Source organism: Hippopotamus amphibius, chromosome 13 (assembly GCF_030028045.1).
Source record: "Hippopotamus amphibius kiboko isolate mHipAmp2 chromosome 13, mHipAmp2.hap2, whole genome shotgun sequence".
Classification (NCBI taxonomy): domain Eukaryota; kingdom Metazoa; phylum Chordata; class Mammalia; order Artiodactyla; family Hippopotamidae; genus Hippopotamus; species Hippopotamus amphibius.
The window spans coordinates 90,948,142-90,965,991 of record NC_080198.1 but is presented as its reverse complement, the minus strand read 5'-3'; the positions used below and the strand labels follow the sequence as shown (position 1 = coordinate 90,965,991).

At 47.9% G+C, this 17,850-nt stretch overlaps 1 protein-coding gene across 2 annotated transcripts in view; it reads right to left on the bottom strand.

The window, feature by feature from the left end:
• Positions 1-17,850, bottom strand: part of CRMP1 (collapsin response mediator protein 1) — a 63,798-nt gene that overhangs the window by 25,737 nt on the left and 20,211 nt on the right. For both annotated transcript variants that reach the window (XM_057705601.1, XM_057705602.1), the window contains exons 2-6: positions 16,887-16,975; positions 11,605-11,789; positions 7,996-8,160; positions 2,019-2,080; positions 36-116 (exon numbers count right to left, since the gene is read on the bottom strand). In XM_057705601.1, coding sequence (XP_057561584.1) covers positions 36-116; positions 2,019-2,080; positions 7,996-8,160; positions 11,605-11,789; positions 16,887-16,975 — 582 coding nt within the window. The remainder of the gene's footprint in view (positions 1-35; positions 117-2,018; positions 2,081-7,995; positions 8,161-11,604; positions 11,790-16,886; positions 16,976-17,850) is intronic.

Genomic DNA, 17,850 nt, shown 5'->3' with positions numbered 1-17,850 from the left:
CTGAGGTGGAAGGGGTGGAAACTCACACCACTCACCTGAGCTATCAAATCTCCATTTTCTGCGTGGACCAAGATCACAGCTCCCAGCCCCTTAAGGAAGGTGAAGGCTTCGTAGAGCTAAGGAGGGATAAAGGGGGGTTAGGATGAGATAAAAGTAGCACAGCACAAGCATTTGTAAAGACTGCTCTTCTGCTCACATACACACTCATCCACCTGCCGGGATGCTCCAGCAGCACCCATGGAGTGTGTTGCTTGACAGTAAGAATTGGAAAAGATTTTCCCTTGATCCTGACACCCTCTGGATTCAAAAGCAGGAAGTTTGGGCTGAGGAGAGGCACATAACTGATGAAAGTCACACTAAGGCATGGTTATATTCACAATTATACCCATGTGAGCCTTTGCTTTCTTTGAGGCTTTGCTCCTCTGGAGCACGTAGTTGTTGATGGTGACAACTGCGGCTGAGAAGTTGTTTTCAGTTCTACTGAAATTGTATGACTAAACCTGCTAAGCCTGCACTGTAGCCACCACCAATCACAGGACATGTGTACATCCTTACAACAATCCAAACCCATGTCATTTTATAGACCAATTGGGGTAGAGAGACCAAGTCCTCTAATAACTCTAATACTCAGGTAACATATATCTTGCCAAGCGTCAACTTATTTCACCCGTCCAGGCCCTGCCCACTGCCCAGTACCCTCTTCCCACCTGCAAAGGATCTGCAATCAGACATCTGCACCTGGTAAGGACCAAAGCCACATGTTCCCTCCCCAGAGACTCCTGAATCTCAGCTTTGTCCTCCTTGCATACGAGAAAACACCCCCCACCCAGGACGTGTGCTTTTAGATGTAGACAGCAGGTGAGGGAGGCATGAAGCACTTCTGATGACCCACACCCAGTCTCCTCAACTCCATCTCTAACCAGGGCTTCAGTGAAACAGACATTAGAATGAAACAGGTGAAAATTTCAATTATGCTAGAGAGACACACGCTACTTCTTCCATGAAACTGAATGAACTGTCAGCCTTCTGGATGCTTTGATGATTGCATCAAAGGTTTCCAGGCCATCTCGGGGTAAGTTATAGTCTGTAACTCCAAGTGTCTATTTTGAAAGGTAAGACATGGGAGCTTCCTCCGTTGCGCATGAAACCCTATGGTGATAATGAAAGCCAGCTTATTAACACCCATACAGCACCTGCTATGTGCCAGGCACTGCCCTACAGCTTTACTTTAAATCATTTAATCCTCCGACAATCTCTCTGAGGCAAGTGCCATGAAGAGCCTAAAGCACAGAGAGGTTAGGAAATCTGTCCCAGGCAGCACAGCAAAGTCAGGGCTTGCTGCCATGCAGTCTGGCTCAAGCATCCATGCCCTTTGCCACCACACTGCCCCACCTTTTTAACAAGCAGAGGGCAGGGTGACAATCACAAAAGCAAATCAGGAGTCCCAGTGGGGTAAGAAGGCCAGGTGCCTGATAAATTGTAACCCCTACACCTGTACTCCTTAGACCACCTTCTTCCTTGGCTCTCCTCAGCCACAGAACAGTTGAGGTTGTCAGGGCCAGAGATGAGAAAACTGAGAAAGGACATGACTTGCAACTGGCTGGGGGGACAGCCAGGGCTTTCCTCCAGGTCAGAGCTAAGGAGTTGGTCCCCAAGCTTGCTTGAGCCCCAGAATCAATGCAAAGCTTTCAGAAAGTACAGGTTCCTGAATCCTACCCCCGAGCATCTGTGATGGACTGTAAGAGTCTGTGTATTTAGTGAGCTCTTTAGATGACGCTGAGGATGAGCTGAATTTGGGAACCACCAAGCAGGGGATCCCTGGTCTGCACCACTCTCATAGCCAGAAAGGCATGCAGGTCCAGGGAGGGGCGATGACTGACAGTTTACTGTCAGAACCAGGACTTGAACCAAGAGCCCTCCCCAGCCTGCTCTGACACCTCCCCTGCCCTGTGCTGCCTTGCCTGACAAGGCAGGCCCATTCCTGCCCAGGGGAGGCAGAGGGGTGTGCAAGGACCTACCTGGCTATCAGACATTTGGTAGAGATCCTTATAGGCCATGTAGACTTGGAAGGAATTGACACCTGTTTCAAGATAAAAAGAGAGTGGGAAAATGCATTGAAGAAAAAGCACATGTCTTTCCAGTACATCCATAAGCACAGTACAGGGTGGTAACAACCAAGACAGAAGGGTGTCATCAGAATTCACAGCAGGGGCACCTAAGCCACCTGGGGCTGTGGGCGAGGGTCAAAGGGGGCGTCCAGGTAAGCGTCAGCTGAGTCTGAAGGAGAAGGAAGAGGAGAAGAAGGAGGAAGGGGAGGAGGGAGGGAGGAAGAGGGGGAGGGAGGGGAGAGGAGGGGGGAGGAGCGGGGCAGGGCAACTATCTGGGCTGAGAGGGATGGGTATGCCTGGCATGGACAGTAAGGAGGATAAAAAGACATTAGGTATGTGGGTACTGGGAAGTGTCTTGCGGCTGAAGCAAAAAGGAGCATGTGCTTTTTTTTAAAAAAAATCACTTTTTTTAATGGGAAAATACACATAACAAAATTCACCATCATAACCATTTTAAAGTGTACAATTCAGTGGCATTTGCAGCATTCACAATGTTGTACAACCATCACTACTATCTAGTTAGAGCAAGTGCTTTTAAAGCAAGGGAATGACATGGTCAGACTCTGTCTCAGAAGGATTGTTCTGGAAGGAAGATGGGTGTGCAGAACAATAGGGAGAAATGGAGTTGGAGGATGCTGAAGGCAAAGGGGACAGGTGGGCTGAGGCTCTGAGCCAGTGTGGGAATTGCAGGGATGGGGAGGGGGTGAGGATACAAAAGGTTGAAATGACAGGACTTATTGCGCAGCCAGGAGGAAGCAGGGGAGTTGGGAGGAGGACTGTTCCTAATATGCCTGCAAGTGGCTTGAGGACAGAGACCACATCTTATATATTATTTCATCTTGCACATCCACAACATGTGCTGTGTCATTAATGTTTGTTGATGGAATCAGGAATCCTTCGGATAAGAAAAAGGAAAAATTCAGGTAGAAGTACTAAATGGGACCCAGACTTCTTTTATACTAAGCAAGAGTGAAGACAAGCCAAAATCTTCTCTTGTCTAGAAAAGCTTGGCAACAAAAATTACTTTTCCCAAAAGATTACAAAAAATTAAAAGAAAAAATAATATTCTGAGATTAACATAAAAGTATCAGTCTCTATTTAATCAAGTATACTTAAGTACAAAAACAAAAAACTCAGTACAGAAGAACTCAGACACAGAAGAACAATCAATGGGTAAACAGGTAAAACCATAGTGAGAGGTAAATTCATAGCCTTAAATGCTTCATTATTTTTTGAAGGGGAGGGGAAGCATATATCAACTGAGTAAGCTTCTATGATTAGAAGCTTTAAAAGAAGAAAATGGAAATTCACCAGAAATTAGAAGTAAACAATACAAATAAAAGCAGAAACAGGAATTGGCAGAATGGATAAATATGCCCCAGAACTGGTTCTTGTAGGTGGGTGGATGGGGTTAATCTATCTAAGATTAGATGCTTTGCTCCAAATCATGATAGATTTGACTTGTTATAAATGGAAAACTTCTGTAAGTTAATTCTTAAAAATTCAAAATAAAAAGCAAAAAACCAACATGGTGAATATATCTGCAACAAATTTAGCAAAATGTTTTTTAAAAACCTCTTATTTAAAAAACACCAGACCGTGGGTACTTTTGGGAGGAGGAGGGAGTTGTGACTGCAGTGGGGGCTTGTTGGGGATCTTTGTTTGGGGCAAAGTTCTATTTCTTACCTGGAAAGGGTAATCTCATAATTCACAAAGCCACATTTTTCACTTGTGTGGTTTTCTGTACGTTTTGTTTTATATTTTTAAAAGATTAAAATAAAAGCAATGAAGCAAAAAAGGCAAACAGAATTTTTAGACATTTTTTCCAATGGCTAATAAAGATAAGAATAAGATTTGGTCTTATTTAGAATCAAAGTAATTCAGATGAAAACCTCAGTATTGCACCACATTTTAGAATATGCTGCTCAATGCTAGGGAGTGTGCATGAAAATGAGTCCCTCTTACACTGCAAGCGACAGTGAAAATTGGCACAACCAATTTGCACCTGCTTAGAAAACCAATGAAGCAATCCACATCAAGAGTTGTAAGTGTTTCCATATCTTTGGCCTGATAATTCTACTACTAGCAGCAGAGTCTTGAGAAATACAATAGGCCCCGATACTCACAAAAACGCCCAAATTCAGAAATGCCATTATCACAGTTCTTCCCCAAGGAGGCTACATGGAATGCCAATTCTAAAGGATGATTCTCAACACCTGTTGGGTTGTCAATCTATTCATAATGCTCTCCAGTTCTCAGAACTTCCTTACTTTTTCTAGCAAATACCCTCTTCCACTATCCATCCAGTAATCTTGGGAACAGTCATGTTCATACCATGTGGCCACAGATTACAGCTGGTTAGTCCAGGGCTGGGCACCTAACAGATGCTAAGCTGAGCCAGGAGGAGGGACTGAGTCCAACTGATACCAAAGGACACCTGACTAACCCGTGGAACAGATGTCCACCCAGACAGAGAGTGGGCTCTTGCATTCCACCGCAGGGACTACAGAAGTGGAGAATACAGGTCAAGGGTCAGAGGGGAGAGCAGAACTGGCTCCAAGAGAAAAGCAGGGATGAGCACAGGGAGGGGGAGGGAGAGGGGGGCGGGCAGGAAGACTGCCTGGCCTGGGATCCCCGGCTACACATCTCCATCACTAAAGCAAATCTGCTTCATTTAGCTGAAGCCAAGCTCTGGAGTGAGCCTCTTGTTTGTAATCAAACATAGAGATGCTGCTATCTATATTGGAGAAGAAAAACTGGATTCATCAACAGTAAACAGGTGTCTTGACCGCAGGGCTTCTCACAGATTTTAACATGACGATGTGCATTAAGAATATTCAAGAAGAGAATAAATGGGGAGCAATTCCAAAACTTATGAGACCCCAGAAGCCCCTTTTCATGGAATATTTATTTTCTCACTCATCAAATATTCACCGAGGACTTGCGATGTGCAAGGACCATTCTAGAAGCTAGAGATACAGCTGTGAACGAGGTAGGAAGGATCCCTGTCTACATTCTAGTGGAAATCAGCAATGAACAAACGAATAAATAAGATAATTTCATGAAGAAGTAGGAGGCGGGAAGAGACTAAGCAGGCTGGTAAGTAGCTTAAAACCTCACGAAACTTGTGCAGCGACCCTTCTCAAGAGGTAGGATCTATTTCCTCACTCCTTGAGCATGGGCTGGTCTCAAGACTGGCTCTGACCAGCAGAACGAAGCAGAAGTGTCAGTGGACACATTCCAAGCCTGGGCCTCAGAGGGCTTGCAGCTCCCCTTACCCTCCCAGAGCCACCACGGGAAGAAGCCCACGAGAGCCTGCGGGGGGAAGGGAGGGCATAGAGAGCCATGCCACCTGCCCCAGCCTCCCAGCGGGGGCCCAAGGCATGAGTGAGCCATGGTGCAGGCAGCAGAACCGCCCAGCAGAGCCCAAAGTGCCTTCCCCAGGGTCGTGAGCAAAGAAATAACTACTGCTTTTTACTCATTGTGGTTAAAATACATCTCACATAAAATTTACTATAGGAACCATTCTTAAATGCAGTGGCATTAAGTACGTTCACAATGTCATGCTTCCAATTCCAGAATGCTTCATCTTGGCAAAACTGAAACTCTGTCTTCATTAAACACTAACTCCACATTGTCCCTCCCCAGCCCCTGGCAACCAGCATTCTACTGTCTCTCTCTCTACAAATTGGATGTCTCTAGGTATCTCATTTTGTGACTGGCTTATTTCATTTGACATAATGTCCTCAAGGTTCATTCCTGTTGCAGCATAGCAGGTGTCAGAATACCCTTCCTTTTCAAAGCTCAATGACATTCCATTGTAAGGGTGGACCACATTTTGTTTATCCAATCATCCTTTAAGGGACATATGGGGTGCCTTCTTCTTTTGACTGGAGAAGTAACACTGAGTTCAGACCAGGGGTCTCACGCCTGGTACTAGAGCTCCAGTGCTATGCGTGGCGGTTCACTGGACAAGCCTCAGAGAGGTCAGCTTGGTGATTTGCCCAGCATCACAAGGCCAAGAAGTGTGAGCGCAGGATTCAGCTTCAGGCAGCCCAACCACTGAGATCTTTCTACAACTTGGACTATGATTCTGTACAAAACAAGAATGTGATTCACAGCAACTTCAATGAAGGGATAAAACCACCTGGATGTAGAAGCTCAGACTTACATGACCCAAACTGGTAAATGGGCAAGGAACACAATCAGACATAAAGGAAAAATGTATGCAAAATGTTTAATGTAATTAGCAGTTAAAGAAGTGCAATGTTCAATGATAGACTGACTTGTATTCATCAAATTAGCAAGGATTTCATAGAAGCAATAACACCCAGGAGTGCAACCACGTAGGGAATGAGAGACACGGGGCTGTAGGCATGCAAGTGGGTGCCTTTCTGGGGAAAGCAATTGGGCGGTAAGTGTCATGATTTTGAAAAATGTTAAAGCCTTGACCCCACAACGCCATTTCTGGAAATCTAAGGAAATACTTAGAGATGCAAACAAATGTTTATATACAAAGATGTTCACCAAACATGATTTACAGTAAAGCAAACAGGAAACCTAAGTGCCCAATAAAAAGGAAATAGCTAAGCAAATTGACCATTACATTGTATATTATGAGCAATTGAAAAGGTATTAATGAAGAGTAATGATTACTCACAAAATGTTAAGTGAGAAAAGAAGGCTATCGTATAACTATATATGGAGAAAAAGGTCTAACTAGGGAACAGAAAGTAATAATCCTTGGGCGACTGGGATTGCCACATATACATTACTAATAAGAAAAAATATCAAATTGCACACTTTAAATATACGCAGTTTATTGCGTGTCAATTATATCTCAATAAAAGTTCTTTAAAAAAAGAACGCAATAATCCTTAACATTAATGGTAAGTTGCAATTAGGGGCTAGGACCAGAGGGAAAACATTTTTCCTTCTCTTCATTGTCTGACTCGTTTTTGTATTGGGGTGATGATACTTTTATGAGAAAACACAGCATATATATTTAAAAAATTGAAAACACGCCCCCCCCATCTCTCCCTGAAGCATCTCATTCATTTGAGGGTGCCTCCTCAGAGAGCCTAAGAACTACCCCTTTCCAGAGGGACCACTCACGCCTGGTTCATTCTGCTCTCTTGTTCTCTGCTTCTGTGGGTGTGCGATTCACTGCACCTCCATTTGGTGTAACGCACACTGTAAAGTACCCACATTGTGCAGAAATGTCTGGTTTGAACTCACACAGAGGGGAGACATGGAGATGCACAGATATAATCCCCTCCATCATAAACTCAGGGTTTAACAGAAGAGCCAGACAGACAAGCTGTGTCCCGCAATCCAAAAATAATGGAAAAGGTGTCCCAAAGAGGCCCGAGGAACCTTCTGTGGATATTCAAGGGATGAACCAGTTCTGAAGTCCTGATGGGGGAAATCGGAGGAGGTGATAGTTGAGCTGGGTAGCAGAGTAGTAGAAAGGGCATCCCTGGTAGATGGTGGGGAGACAGCAAGAGCAAAAGCCCAGTGGTGTAGCAGGTTTCAGGGGATGACATCCAGAATAATAAACACCCAGATGAGTTTATGGTAGAGACAGAAAAGTGAGGCTAGCTCAGTGGGGGCCTCATGTGCCAGGCTAAGGAAATAGGGCTCCTTGTGTGCCAGGCTAAGGAAATCAGGCTTTCTTCTGTGAACAGGGGAACCTTCAAAAGGCCTGAAGGACAGGAAGACAGACTCCTTAAGGAGGGTCCAATTTTTCCACTGTTTATGGGGCAGGGAAGAGCTCACAGTTGGGCTCATAGTAGATGCAGATAAAGGGATTTTAACTCCACAAATCAGACTCACAAAAGAAACAGGGATTCCAGAACCGTGCCCCCATTCTGGGGCTTTAACTGACCTTTGTCCTGCACCAGCACCTCGAGCTCCTCCCGAACACCATCGTACCAGCTGGTGATGTCCACATGGAGGGAGTAGTCGCAGCAGGATTTGGTGTCTGCCGCTTCATGCCATTTCTCAAAGGAGGTCAGCAGGCTGGACCCAGGTTCAGGGACAACATGGTCAACTGAGACAGGAAAATATGTGTCACATCCCAAGATGCTTAGGACCCAAGTTGTCCCAGTGGTAGCCTCTTCACCGCCATCATCACCATCATCATCTCCAATATCATGTGACCATCCCTGTCCCTCCCATCACCATCATCACCAGGGTCATTACCATCATCACCAGCATGTACATCATCAAGATCAACCTCCTCCTCATCACCACCCTTTTCATCACCACTCCCAACATCACCAACATCAATACTGCCATCATTGTCACCATCATTAGCATAACCATCAGCAGTGACATGGCCGCCACCATCTTTAACCTCCATTACCACCACTGTCACCACCATTGTCACTGTCATTTCATCCTCCCCCTCATCATCACCATCATGACTGTTTATCAAATGCTTCTTACGTGTCAGATACTGCCACAAAGGCTTTATATAAATTATCTCGTTAAATCCTCACAACTACCCTGTGAAGTGAATATAAATATCCCCATTTCACAGATGAGGAAACTGAGGCTCAAAGAGGGGGAAAAACTTGTCCAAGTTCACACAACTAGTAAGCAGTACGGAGAAGATTCCCAGAGTCCTGTCAGCTGCAGAGTCTGGACCCTTTCCTGCTACTCCACACTGCCTTCATGGGCATAGAACAAGGGGAAAAGGAACTAAAAGAATATGAACTTCATCATCTCTTTTTCAGATAAAGTGTTAAATGTAAAGCAGATCAGAGGGGAGACAACTGTCTTCTAAACCTCACTGGGCTTCGCATGTCGCCCTCACTGGGCTTTCTGGCATTTTGTCCCACATCTGGGGTCAGTTTTTCCTCGAAGACTCTTCCTCCTTTACTTGGCCATTAAGTGATCAAACTCCTTACGACTTGGTCCTAGAACTTTTCTTTCTATGCGGCTGCTCATTCAAATGTATTCCCCCCACCCCCCCTCAGCCACAGGACTCTTAACTCTGCTGTTTCCCTGACCTCTCCATTAGGATGACTCAAGGGTTCCTCAAGAGGAGAATGTCCAGAACCTCATGCCACATCATCCCCTCCCCAGCCCCACTGGCAAAGCTGGTCCCCCAACCCCACCCCAGGTGTAAAGGATATCGCATTACAATTCCAGAAACTAGAAGCCAAGGGGTCACACTTGACCCTTCCTTTCCTTCATGTACCCCACTGCTGATACATCATCAAGTGCTGTTGATTTCCCTCTGATGCGTCCCTGGAGCTGTCCACTTCTGCCCATCTCCTGGTCACACCCCTAGTCCAAACCACCCTCAACTCTCAGCTGAACTACTGCAATCGCCTCTTACTGGTCTAGTTACATTCAACCTAGGTCACTCTGTTCGGGTCTCTTTAAAACAGATCACATCACCTTCTGCTTAACGTCCTTCAATGGCTGCTCATCACCCACACGAAAAAGACCAAAATTCTTACCTTGGCCATTGAGGCCCAGTACTATCCCCTCCTCCCAGGCTTATCTCACAGGATTCCAGCCCTCAATCTCTGCACCTTTGCATCCTGGGCCTTCTTTCAGTCTCTTAAACACAAGATGTATTCTCCCACCACAGGGCCTTTGCACATGCTGTTCCCTCTTCCCAGAGCTCTGCTCCCCTATACCCTCTCCACCCAGTTAACTCCCCCTCATCCTTTAGATCGATGCACAAATGCCACTTCTTCAGGGAAGCCTCCCCTGAGCCCTTTGCCCCGCAGTTCCAAGCACTGTGCCCCTTCCTTCTGTAGCACTAATCTGCTTATAGTCATTTGTGTAGGTGATTAGTGACTCCCTGTGGACTGTGAGTCCCTGGAGAACAAGCATCATGTCCGCTTTGTTCCTTCTCTCCCCCACCACCTCGCGCAGTGCCTGGTGCAAAACAACCCTCAATAAATATCTGTTGAATGAAGAAATGGGGTGGGGACTCCGAACCTCCCTGCCCCCTCTCACACACCTCCTAACTGTGGTTCTCATGGTGCTTTCATAGGCTCTTGGTGTTCCAGAAAACATACTTTGAAAACCACCCTTTTATAGATGAGGAGGATGAGGCCCGTGGGGTTAGTGGAGGGGTCCCCCAGGGGTTTCACAGCTGGTGATGGGAAAAGACCAAAGGAATTCCAGGGATCCTGATTCTTCATCCAGGGCTTCTACCAGTCCTCTACCTCACACAGGCCCTCAGAGCCTGGAACGTCCATCTCCACCTCTCAGAATGTCCCAGCTCCTATTCCCAAAGCACCCAGCACCATATACCATGCACTGTGCTAAGGAACCACATGTCTGTGGTGGGGAGCACATTAGAAAGTCCATGTTACTGACGAGGAAGCTGAGGCTCACAGAGGCTTAATACCTCCCAGTGGTGCAGCTGAGTGGCCATGACCAGTGCAAACCCCGGAAGCTAGGATCCAAGTGCAAAATCTGGGCTCCTCCCACTTTCCTAACCAGCAGACACAGGGCTGCTTTTTGGAAAAGGGATCAGAACGGTGCTTGCCTCCTGAGCTGGGCCATACCCTCCTGGCTCGCAGGGATGGGAGCTCTGACACACAAGCTCTGCTCATGGTGGCCGACTCCAGCCAGCATGCACCTCCAGGGGAACTCTACAATGGGGAGAGATGGGCAGGGTTGGGGCCAGCTCAGGGACAAACCACCTAGATGTGGAGTCTAACTGTTGAAAGAACATTTCAAATACACTACTGCTTGTTTAATCAAAATTGCTTACTAAAATGGAATCCAAATAAAAGCACTGTTGTATTTAAAAAAAAAATACAACAATTTGGCTACAAAGGGCAGTAGAAGAAAAGTCCAGCATCCAAGATAGACCACTGTGGTAGATGTTGTCCACAATTTTTCCTTCCCTCTCCACCCTCACCATGGTTCACTGTAGGGAGAGTGCAATTTCAGGGACTTTGGGCTTGGCCGTGTGATTTGCTTTGGCCAACAGAACAAAGGTTGAAGTCACAGTGTGTAGGTGAAGACATGAGGTGGTAAGAGGAGGAGCAAGTTTCTGCCAGACCCTTCCTGCACTTCTGCCTTCCACCTGGAGAAGCGCATGGTTGAGTTGGTCATTGGTTCCAGAATGGGAGAACCATGGCTCCCCCTCAACCAAACCCAACCCACAGCCTAAAGCAGACCCACACCAGTCCTGCTCTTATTCCTGTGGATGCTTGAATAAGAAAAGCAAGTGTTTGCTTGAAGTTTGGGCACTGTTTGTTATACAGCATTATCACAGCATTACAGCAGCAACACTGACTAATACAACCACTTCCCAGCTGTGTAACCTTCAGCAACTTATCTCACCACTCTGAGCCCTTACATCCCCATCTGTCATAACAATACTTATATCACTGGTTCTAAAACTTTAGCCACCTGCCTACGAGGCACCCTGAGCAAAGTGCCTGGTGTTGCTCAAGATGTCGGGGATGCAGAAGAGAAGTCACAGTCTATGTCCTAAGTCAGGGGGAAGACTCACTGATCATCGTGGTCCCTCCTGCCAGTGCTGCCTTTGTTCCTTGGAAGAAGTCATCAGCGGCTGTCATCCCCTGGGAAGGCTTCTGCAGGTACGTGTTGACATCGATACCTCCAGGAAGAACCATCCGCCCATTGGCCTCAATGGTCTTCACTCCACCAGGAACGATTAAGTTCTCTCCTATTTGCCTGGAGACAAACAAGAGAGACAGACTTTGGTTCTTCAAAGAAAAACAAAATGGCCCTCAACTCTTCAGCTTCAGTTCCATTAGATAAACATTCCTAAGGCAGGTTCTATGCAGGCCACTGGGTGGACAGGGATAACTCAGACAGGGTCCCTGCCTTCCAGGGGTTCACAGCCTAATGAAGAGAAAAGGCATGTCAGTAGACAGTTACAATCCAGTTCACACAGGGGAGTGGGGAGCACAAGGTGGGCCATTTCACCAGCCTGGTTACCTGGGAGGGCTTCCAGGGGGAGGTGGTGGCAGAGCTGAATCCAATAGCCTTGAGACCAGCATTGGCATCAAGTGGCAAAGGGTTCTCTGAACAGCCTGACACTCCAGAGTACTTCACACACTTTTGGCAACCACCTTGGGGACACAAAGGTGAGTGATGGCAGGGAGGCAGAGTGAAAAGTCCCCTCAGCTCTGCAAGTCTTCAGAGACAGGGCTGTGAGGTGAATTGTGACTCCCCTAAAACCCACATATTGAAGTCCTAACCCCCAGCCCTTCACAATGAGACTGTATTTGGAGAGAAGGCCTTTGAAAGGGTCATTAAGTTAAAACGAGGCTGTTATTACAGGGGGGCCCTGATCCGATCTGACTGGTGTCCTTATGAGAAGAGGAGATAAGGACACAGACATGCAGAGGGAGGACCACGTGAGGACACAGGGAGAAGACGGCCTTCTGCAAGCCACAGAGAGAGGCCTCAAAAGAAACCAATCTGCCCACATCCTGATCTTGCATCCAGCCTTCAGAACTGTGAGAAACAAACATCTGTTGTTTAAACCTCTGAGCCTGGACTTTGTTATGTCAGCCTCCACAAACTGATACCGACCGGCAACCTGGGTTCTCACTTGAAACAGTCATGAGCAGCGGCCTTGGGAAAGCTTCTTAATCCTCAGCCACAAACACCGTAAAACCTGCCATGAGGGAATCACATGGCGGGTGGCAGCGCTTACCTAGGCAGGCTGACCGTGTGCTGTTCCCCATGTGCTTGGTGCCTGCAAACTTCCTCTAGAAGGAGGGCAAATTCCAAAAACTGGGAGAGGAGGAAGAAGAGCCTAAGAATTTCAAAGCCTTGCCCCTGTGGTGTCAGCTGTGTCTTATGTGTGGGAACCACAGTCAGGAGGCATATCCCAGTACCAGGGGAGGGGGCGGGGGGAGGCTCGGCCAGGCCAGGACACATTCAACAGCCTCCACGGTCAGTGCCCGGCTGAGACCATTACATCCGACCACGAACAATTTTTATTTAAAAAAGAAACCCAGTTGTTCTAAACTCTTAGGATTTGGCCCCAATATTAGTTTTTCTAGGTTACTTAAAAACACCAGTAATGAAGACATAGGAAAATATCCCTTCAGTGACCACAACATCAGGCCCCAAACAGAATCCACATGCAGGTGCAAAAGCTCCTTGCTCTTCTAGATTCTGGACCAGCTGGCCCAGGCAGGTTGGGCACAGAGGTGATGGGGTTCTACTTGGGGCTCTTCCACAGAACTGGAGCATCACACACTGTCTGCCCTGAAACCAGAAACTGGTCTAGTCCAAGTGCAGTGCCAGGGTCACAGTAACCCCCAGGAAGTATCAGCATATCTGCCAATTCCACCAGAACTACAACTGCGGCCGCTGCTTCTTCTAATCACCAGCCCCACTCCCTCCATCATTCCCATCGTCATGTACAGAATCCTGCCTGGTCCAATCTTCCCACCTTCCATCTCCAAGCTCATGGCCATGTGCCAGGCGCTGAAGGGAAGGGGGTTCAGGGAAGTTACCCCCAAGCCTTATAATAAGAACAGTGAACTGCTATTGAGCACCAACTCTAGGATGCTCTTCTGATAAGCCCTTCACGGACAGTCTCATTCACACTCACACTAGCTTTTTTAAAGAAGACGGGGTGATGTTCAGAATGGGTAGCACCGGCAAAGGAACAGGCACAGCCCAATCAGAATGGGCATGTGCAGACACTCGGCACAGCCCTCCCGTGGGAACCAGTGAAGTCACCGCCCAGGCTGACCCTGCTCTGCGACTCAGCTGCCACACTGCGGCGCCAGCACGTTCTACTGTTCAGGGCCATTCCTACCAGGCAGATCCTCGACTCTTTACAAAGGCTCTCTAATCTCCTGCCAACAACCTGTGAGGCAGGAAGTAGTCACATCTTGCAAAAGAGGAAAACGGAACTCAGAGTGGGGTGGTGGCTTGTCCAAGGCCACACAGCACGTCAGTGTTGGGTCTGGATTCAAGCCCAGTCTCCCCGAGTCTAATAGCAGGTGCTGCCCACGAAGCTCTGCTGCCTCCCTGCTTCCCTTTGGCAGAAGCAGCAGACTCTCCCCAAACTGAGATTAAACTCAATGGAACTCCCCACCCATGAATTAGGAGGAAGACCCCTGAATGGTTCTCAGAGGCAATGTGCATGGAAGCAAAGGAAAGAGAGAAAGGAAGCTCAGAGAAGCAGACATCTGCCCTCACTCCAACACCACCTCACCACCATTCAGAAAAACGTTCTCCACCATCAGCATTTGAGTCTCCAACGCTTGGCAAATCGGATGGAGGCCTGGGTGAATCATAACGGATTCTGCATAAACACAGCTGAACAGCTCTCAGTAAAACCTGGCGAGTGGCCACAAAATGAAAGGATTCTTGGGGTTTAATGAAAGTGGAGGGAAATAACCGAGCCTCCTCGTGCCAGGCAGTCCCTCGGGCTCTCCCGGGTTCCACACCTCCTTCTCAGGCAGCGGGGACCCATGCCCCATGTGACCATCTGAAGACCCTGCAAGGCATTCAGACACAGCCACTCACTCTGCTTAACTAGGCAGGAAAAGGAGCGCCAGTGCTTAGAAAGCTTTGCAGCAACAGGGTTGAAGACGTCTCCCACTAAGAGGAGATGACAAATATTGAATTTATGGAAACTGCCTGGTTCCTGAATACCCTGGGTGGCCTAAGTCCTGAGTCTCCAGGTGGTCACAGATACAGCAAACACTTAATAAATGCAGCCCGACCGATGAGCACTTGCTCCCTCTGCCCAGGCTCTGATTGCAAGTCCTCCAACCTCCAACTGCGTGTGGCTGGCGGGAATGGTGGTCTCGTGTAAGGGTTCTCCATGTCACTTTGTCCTTCGTGCCCCAGGACCCCAGAGGCCCCACATAAGAGGGGAGCTTGGGGCGGGTTGGTTGTGCCTTATCTAAGCGGTGGTGGCTTACCCTTTAACATGCATCTCACCACACCCCACCCCATCACCTGCCTTAATCCCCTTTCTGGTTCCAGGCTGTACCGTGGCTGCGACCCAGGTCCCCACCATCTGACGTGTCAGTGTTTGTATGTTACACTCACTTCATCCACACTCCAGGGTTCTATCCATCCTTGGCACTGTGCCAGGCCCCTGGCTGGGAGGCAATAAGGCAAGACTCCTCGTCAGGGGCAAGTGTACAACTGGGGGGTGGGGGAGCAGCCAGCACAGAGGAAGTGGGGCCAGTACAGAGGACCAGCCTGGGCTCCGGAAGGCTTCCTGGAGGAGGAGCCACACACGCTGGGCCCGTAGGACAAGCAGGAGTTGGGGGGCAGGAGATGAGAATGGGGGAGGGGCGAGGCATTTCAGATGGAGAATTTATGGGTGTAAGGTTCCCAGGTGAGTGTGCTTGGCAAGTTCTACAAACACCAAGTTGTCGGTGCAGCTGGAAAGAGGGAGCTGGGGGAGGGAGGGAGGGAATGAACTGGAGGAGGGGAGGCCTGAGCTGGACCGGAAATGGTCAGATCCATCTGGGACTAGGGCTGGGGGCAGACACAGGGAGGCAGGGAAGGGCTCAACGCTGCCCTGAGCACCTACTCTTCACAGGGCTCTCTGCACAGACGGTCTCTTAACACACATGACAATCCACAGCCTTCTCCTCCTCCCCCTCCTCCTCCGCCCTCATCCCTCTCCTCCTTTCCCTCCTCACCATCATCAGAGCATACATGGCCCTGGGATGGTCCCGCCAAAAGAGCTCATTCCTGTTTGAACTTGGCCTTGCTCACACCCCCTGTGCCTTTCCTTTGCCCAAGCTGGATCCTGCGATGGTCTCCCACTCTGCTCTTCCAGACTCCAGAAGAAGAGGCCAAGCAGCAGACAGTAAAAAGTGGAAACATGTAAAAACCACTGTCTGGTGTGATGGACTGAACTGCGTCCCCTAAATCCATATATTGAAGCCTTAACCCCCAATACCTCTGAAAGTGACTGTGTTTGGAGATAAGGTCTTTAAAGAGGTAAAGTTAAAATGAGGCTGTTAAGGTAGGGGTCCTAATGGAATAGAGCTGACATCCTTATAAGAGGAAGCAAAACTGGAGGCACACACACAGAGGAAAGGCCACACGAGGACACAGCAAGAAGACAGCCGTCTGCAAGCCAAGGAGAGAGGCCTCGGGAGAAATCATTCTGCTGGCACCTTGATCCAGGACTTCAGCCTCCAGAACTGTGAGAAATCAATCTCTGTTGTGTACGCCATGCCATCTGGGCTATTGTGTTATGCCCGGACAGCCCGGACAGACCAACACACCTGGGATGTCCTAGCAGTGCTGGAGAGGCAGCCAATGGGGAGAAGGCAAAGGAGAGCTCTGGTCCCAAGGCATGTCTTCCCTTTACATGCCAAGGCTCTGACTGGAGGCCAAACATGCCTCCTTCTCTCCTGGCCCCCTCCACCTGATTCCAGAAATTCTGGGCAGGTAGAAAAGAGAGCCGTGAATCCAGTCAGATGTGCCAGGCTGGAATCAAGGCCTTGCCCCTAACGCATCCTGCAACCCCACGCACCCACCTCCATCCAAGAAGAGAAGAGGGGCCACTTTGTGTACTTCACAGCCTCTGTGGGCACCATGGGCTGTGTGAACGCCGTGGCAGGGAGCCTGGTGCAGTCACAGGGCGCTCAACAAACACAAGCCCCTTCTGCAGCCATGGCCTGCCCCTCCCCATATCTGTCCACCCCTGAGAGTCACAAGAGCTGGCACATTCACTCTGGGGCAGAGCGCCAGCCTCCCTGTCCCTCTAAGGGCTGGGCAGCCTAGGGAGACAGGCTTCTTAAAAGGTCTGTTAGGTCAACCCACTTTATGAGTCCATCTTCCAGGTAGACGTCGGCGTAGAAGGACTGGTCATCGTTGATGATTCGTCCACCCTTGATGAGGAGTCGGTCACTCTGAAAAACCAAGCAAAGTAGTAAATTTCATTAGCGAAGAGCCAGGAAATGTGTTTTTTCTTTCTTTCTAACTTTTAACATAAAAATTTTCAACTCTTTTCTAAAGTAATGGTATTAAAAAGCCCCCTCAGGACCTTCACCCATATTCTTTAAACATCTCATCCAGTCTCCTTTCACCTGTTCCCCCCTCAAATACTTTTCCTTTGATTTTGCTGAGATATTTTAAAGCAAATCCTAAATATATCATTTGACCAATAAATACTTTAGTACATCATATCTAACTGTTAGGTAGTTTTTAAATAAACATAACCACAATCTGTTATCCCAATAAACCCAATTATTATCAATTTCTTCATCTCAGTTAATAATCAGACCATATTCAATTTTACTTGATTGTCTCAAAAAATGTACTTTTACATTGGGTTGGTTTGAATCAGGATACAAAGTCCCCACACTGCATCTGGTCCACAATTCTCTTCAGCCCATAGAAATCTGTACGGGCCCCTCCTCCCCTTTTAATGTCATTCATTTGTTGAAGAAATCAGGTCATTTTCAGAACAAGAATTTCTTTAGGCATTTTTATTGAATATAACAAAACTCAATTTAGAGACATTTTAAAAGATAGTGAAATGACCAAAAAATAAATGCAACCCCCCCACCCTGAAAAACCTCCAATCAATGTTCTGATGTTTTTCTCCAATTTCCCTCTATTTTCCACACTTGTGATCCCAGCGCACACGGCTATTCACTCATCCATGCACCCATCAGATACGAGCCGACGCCTCGGCTCCAAGCGCAGGGTCAGGCCCTGAGGAGCCTGGAGGAACCAGGGTAGAATGAGCTCTCGTGGAGCTGATGAGGGAGAGACAGAGGTT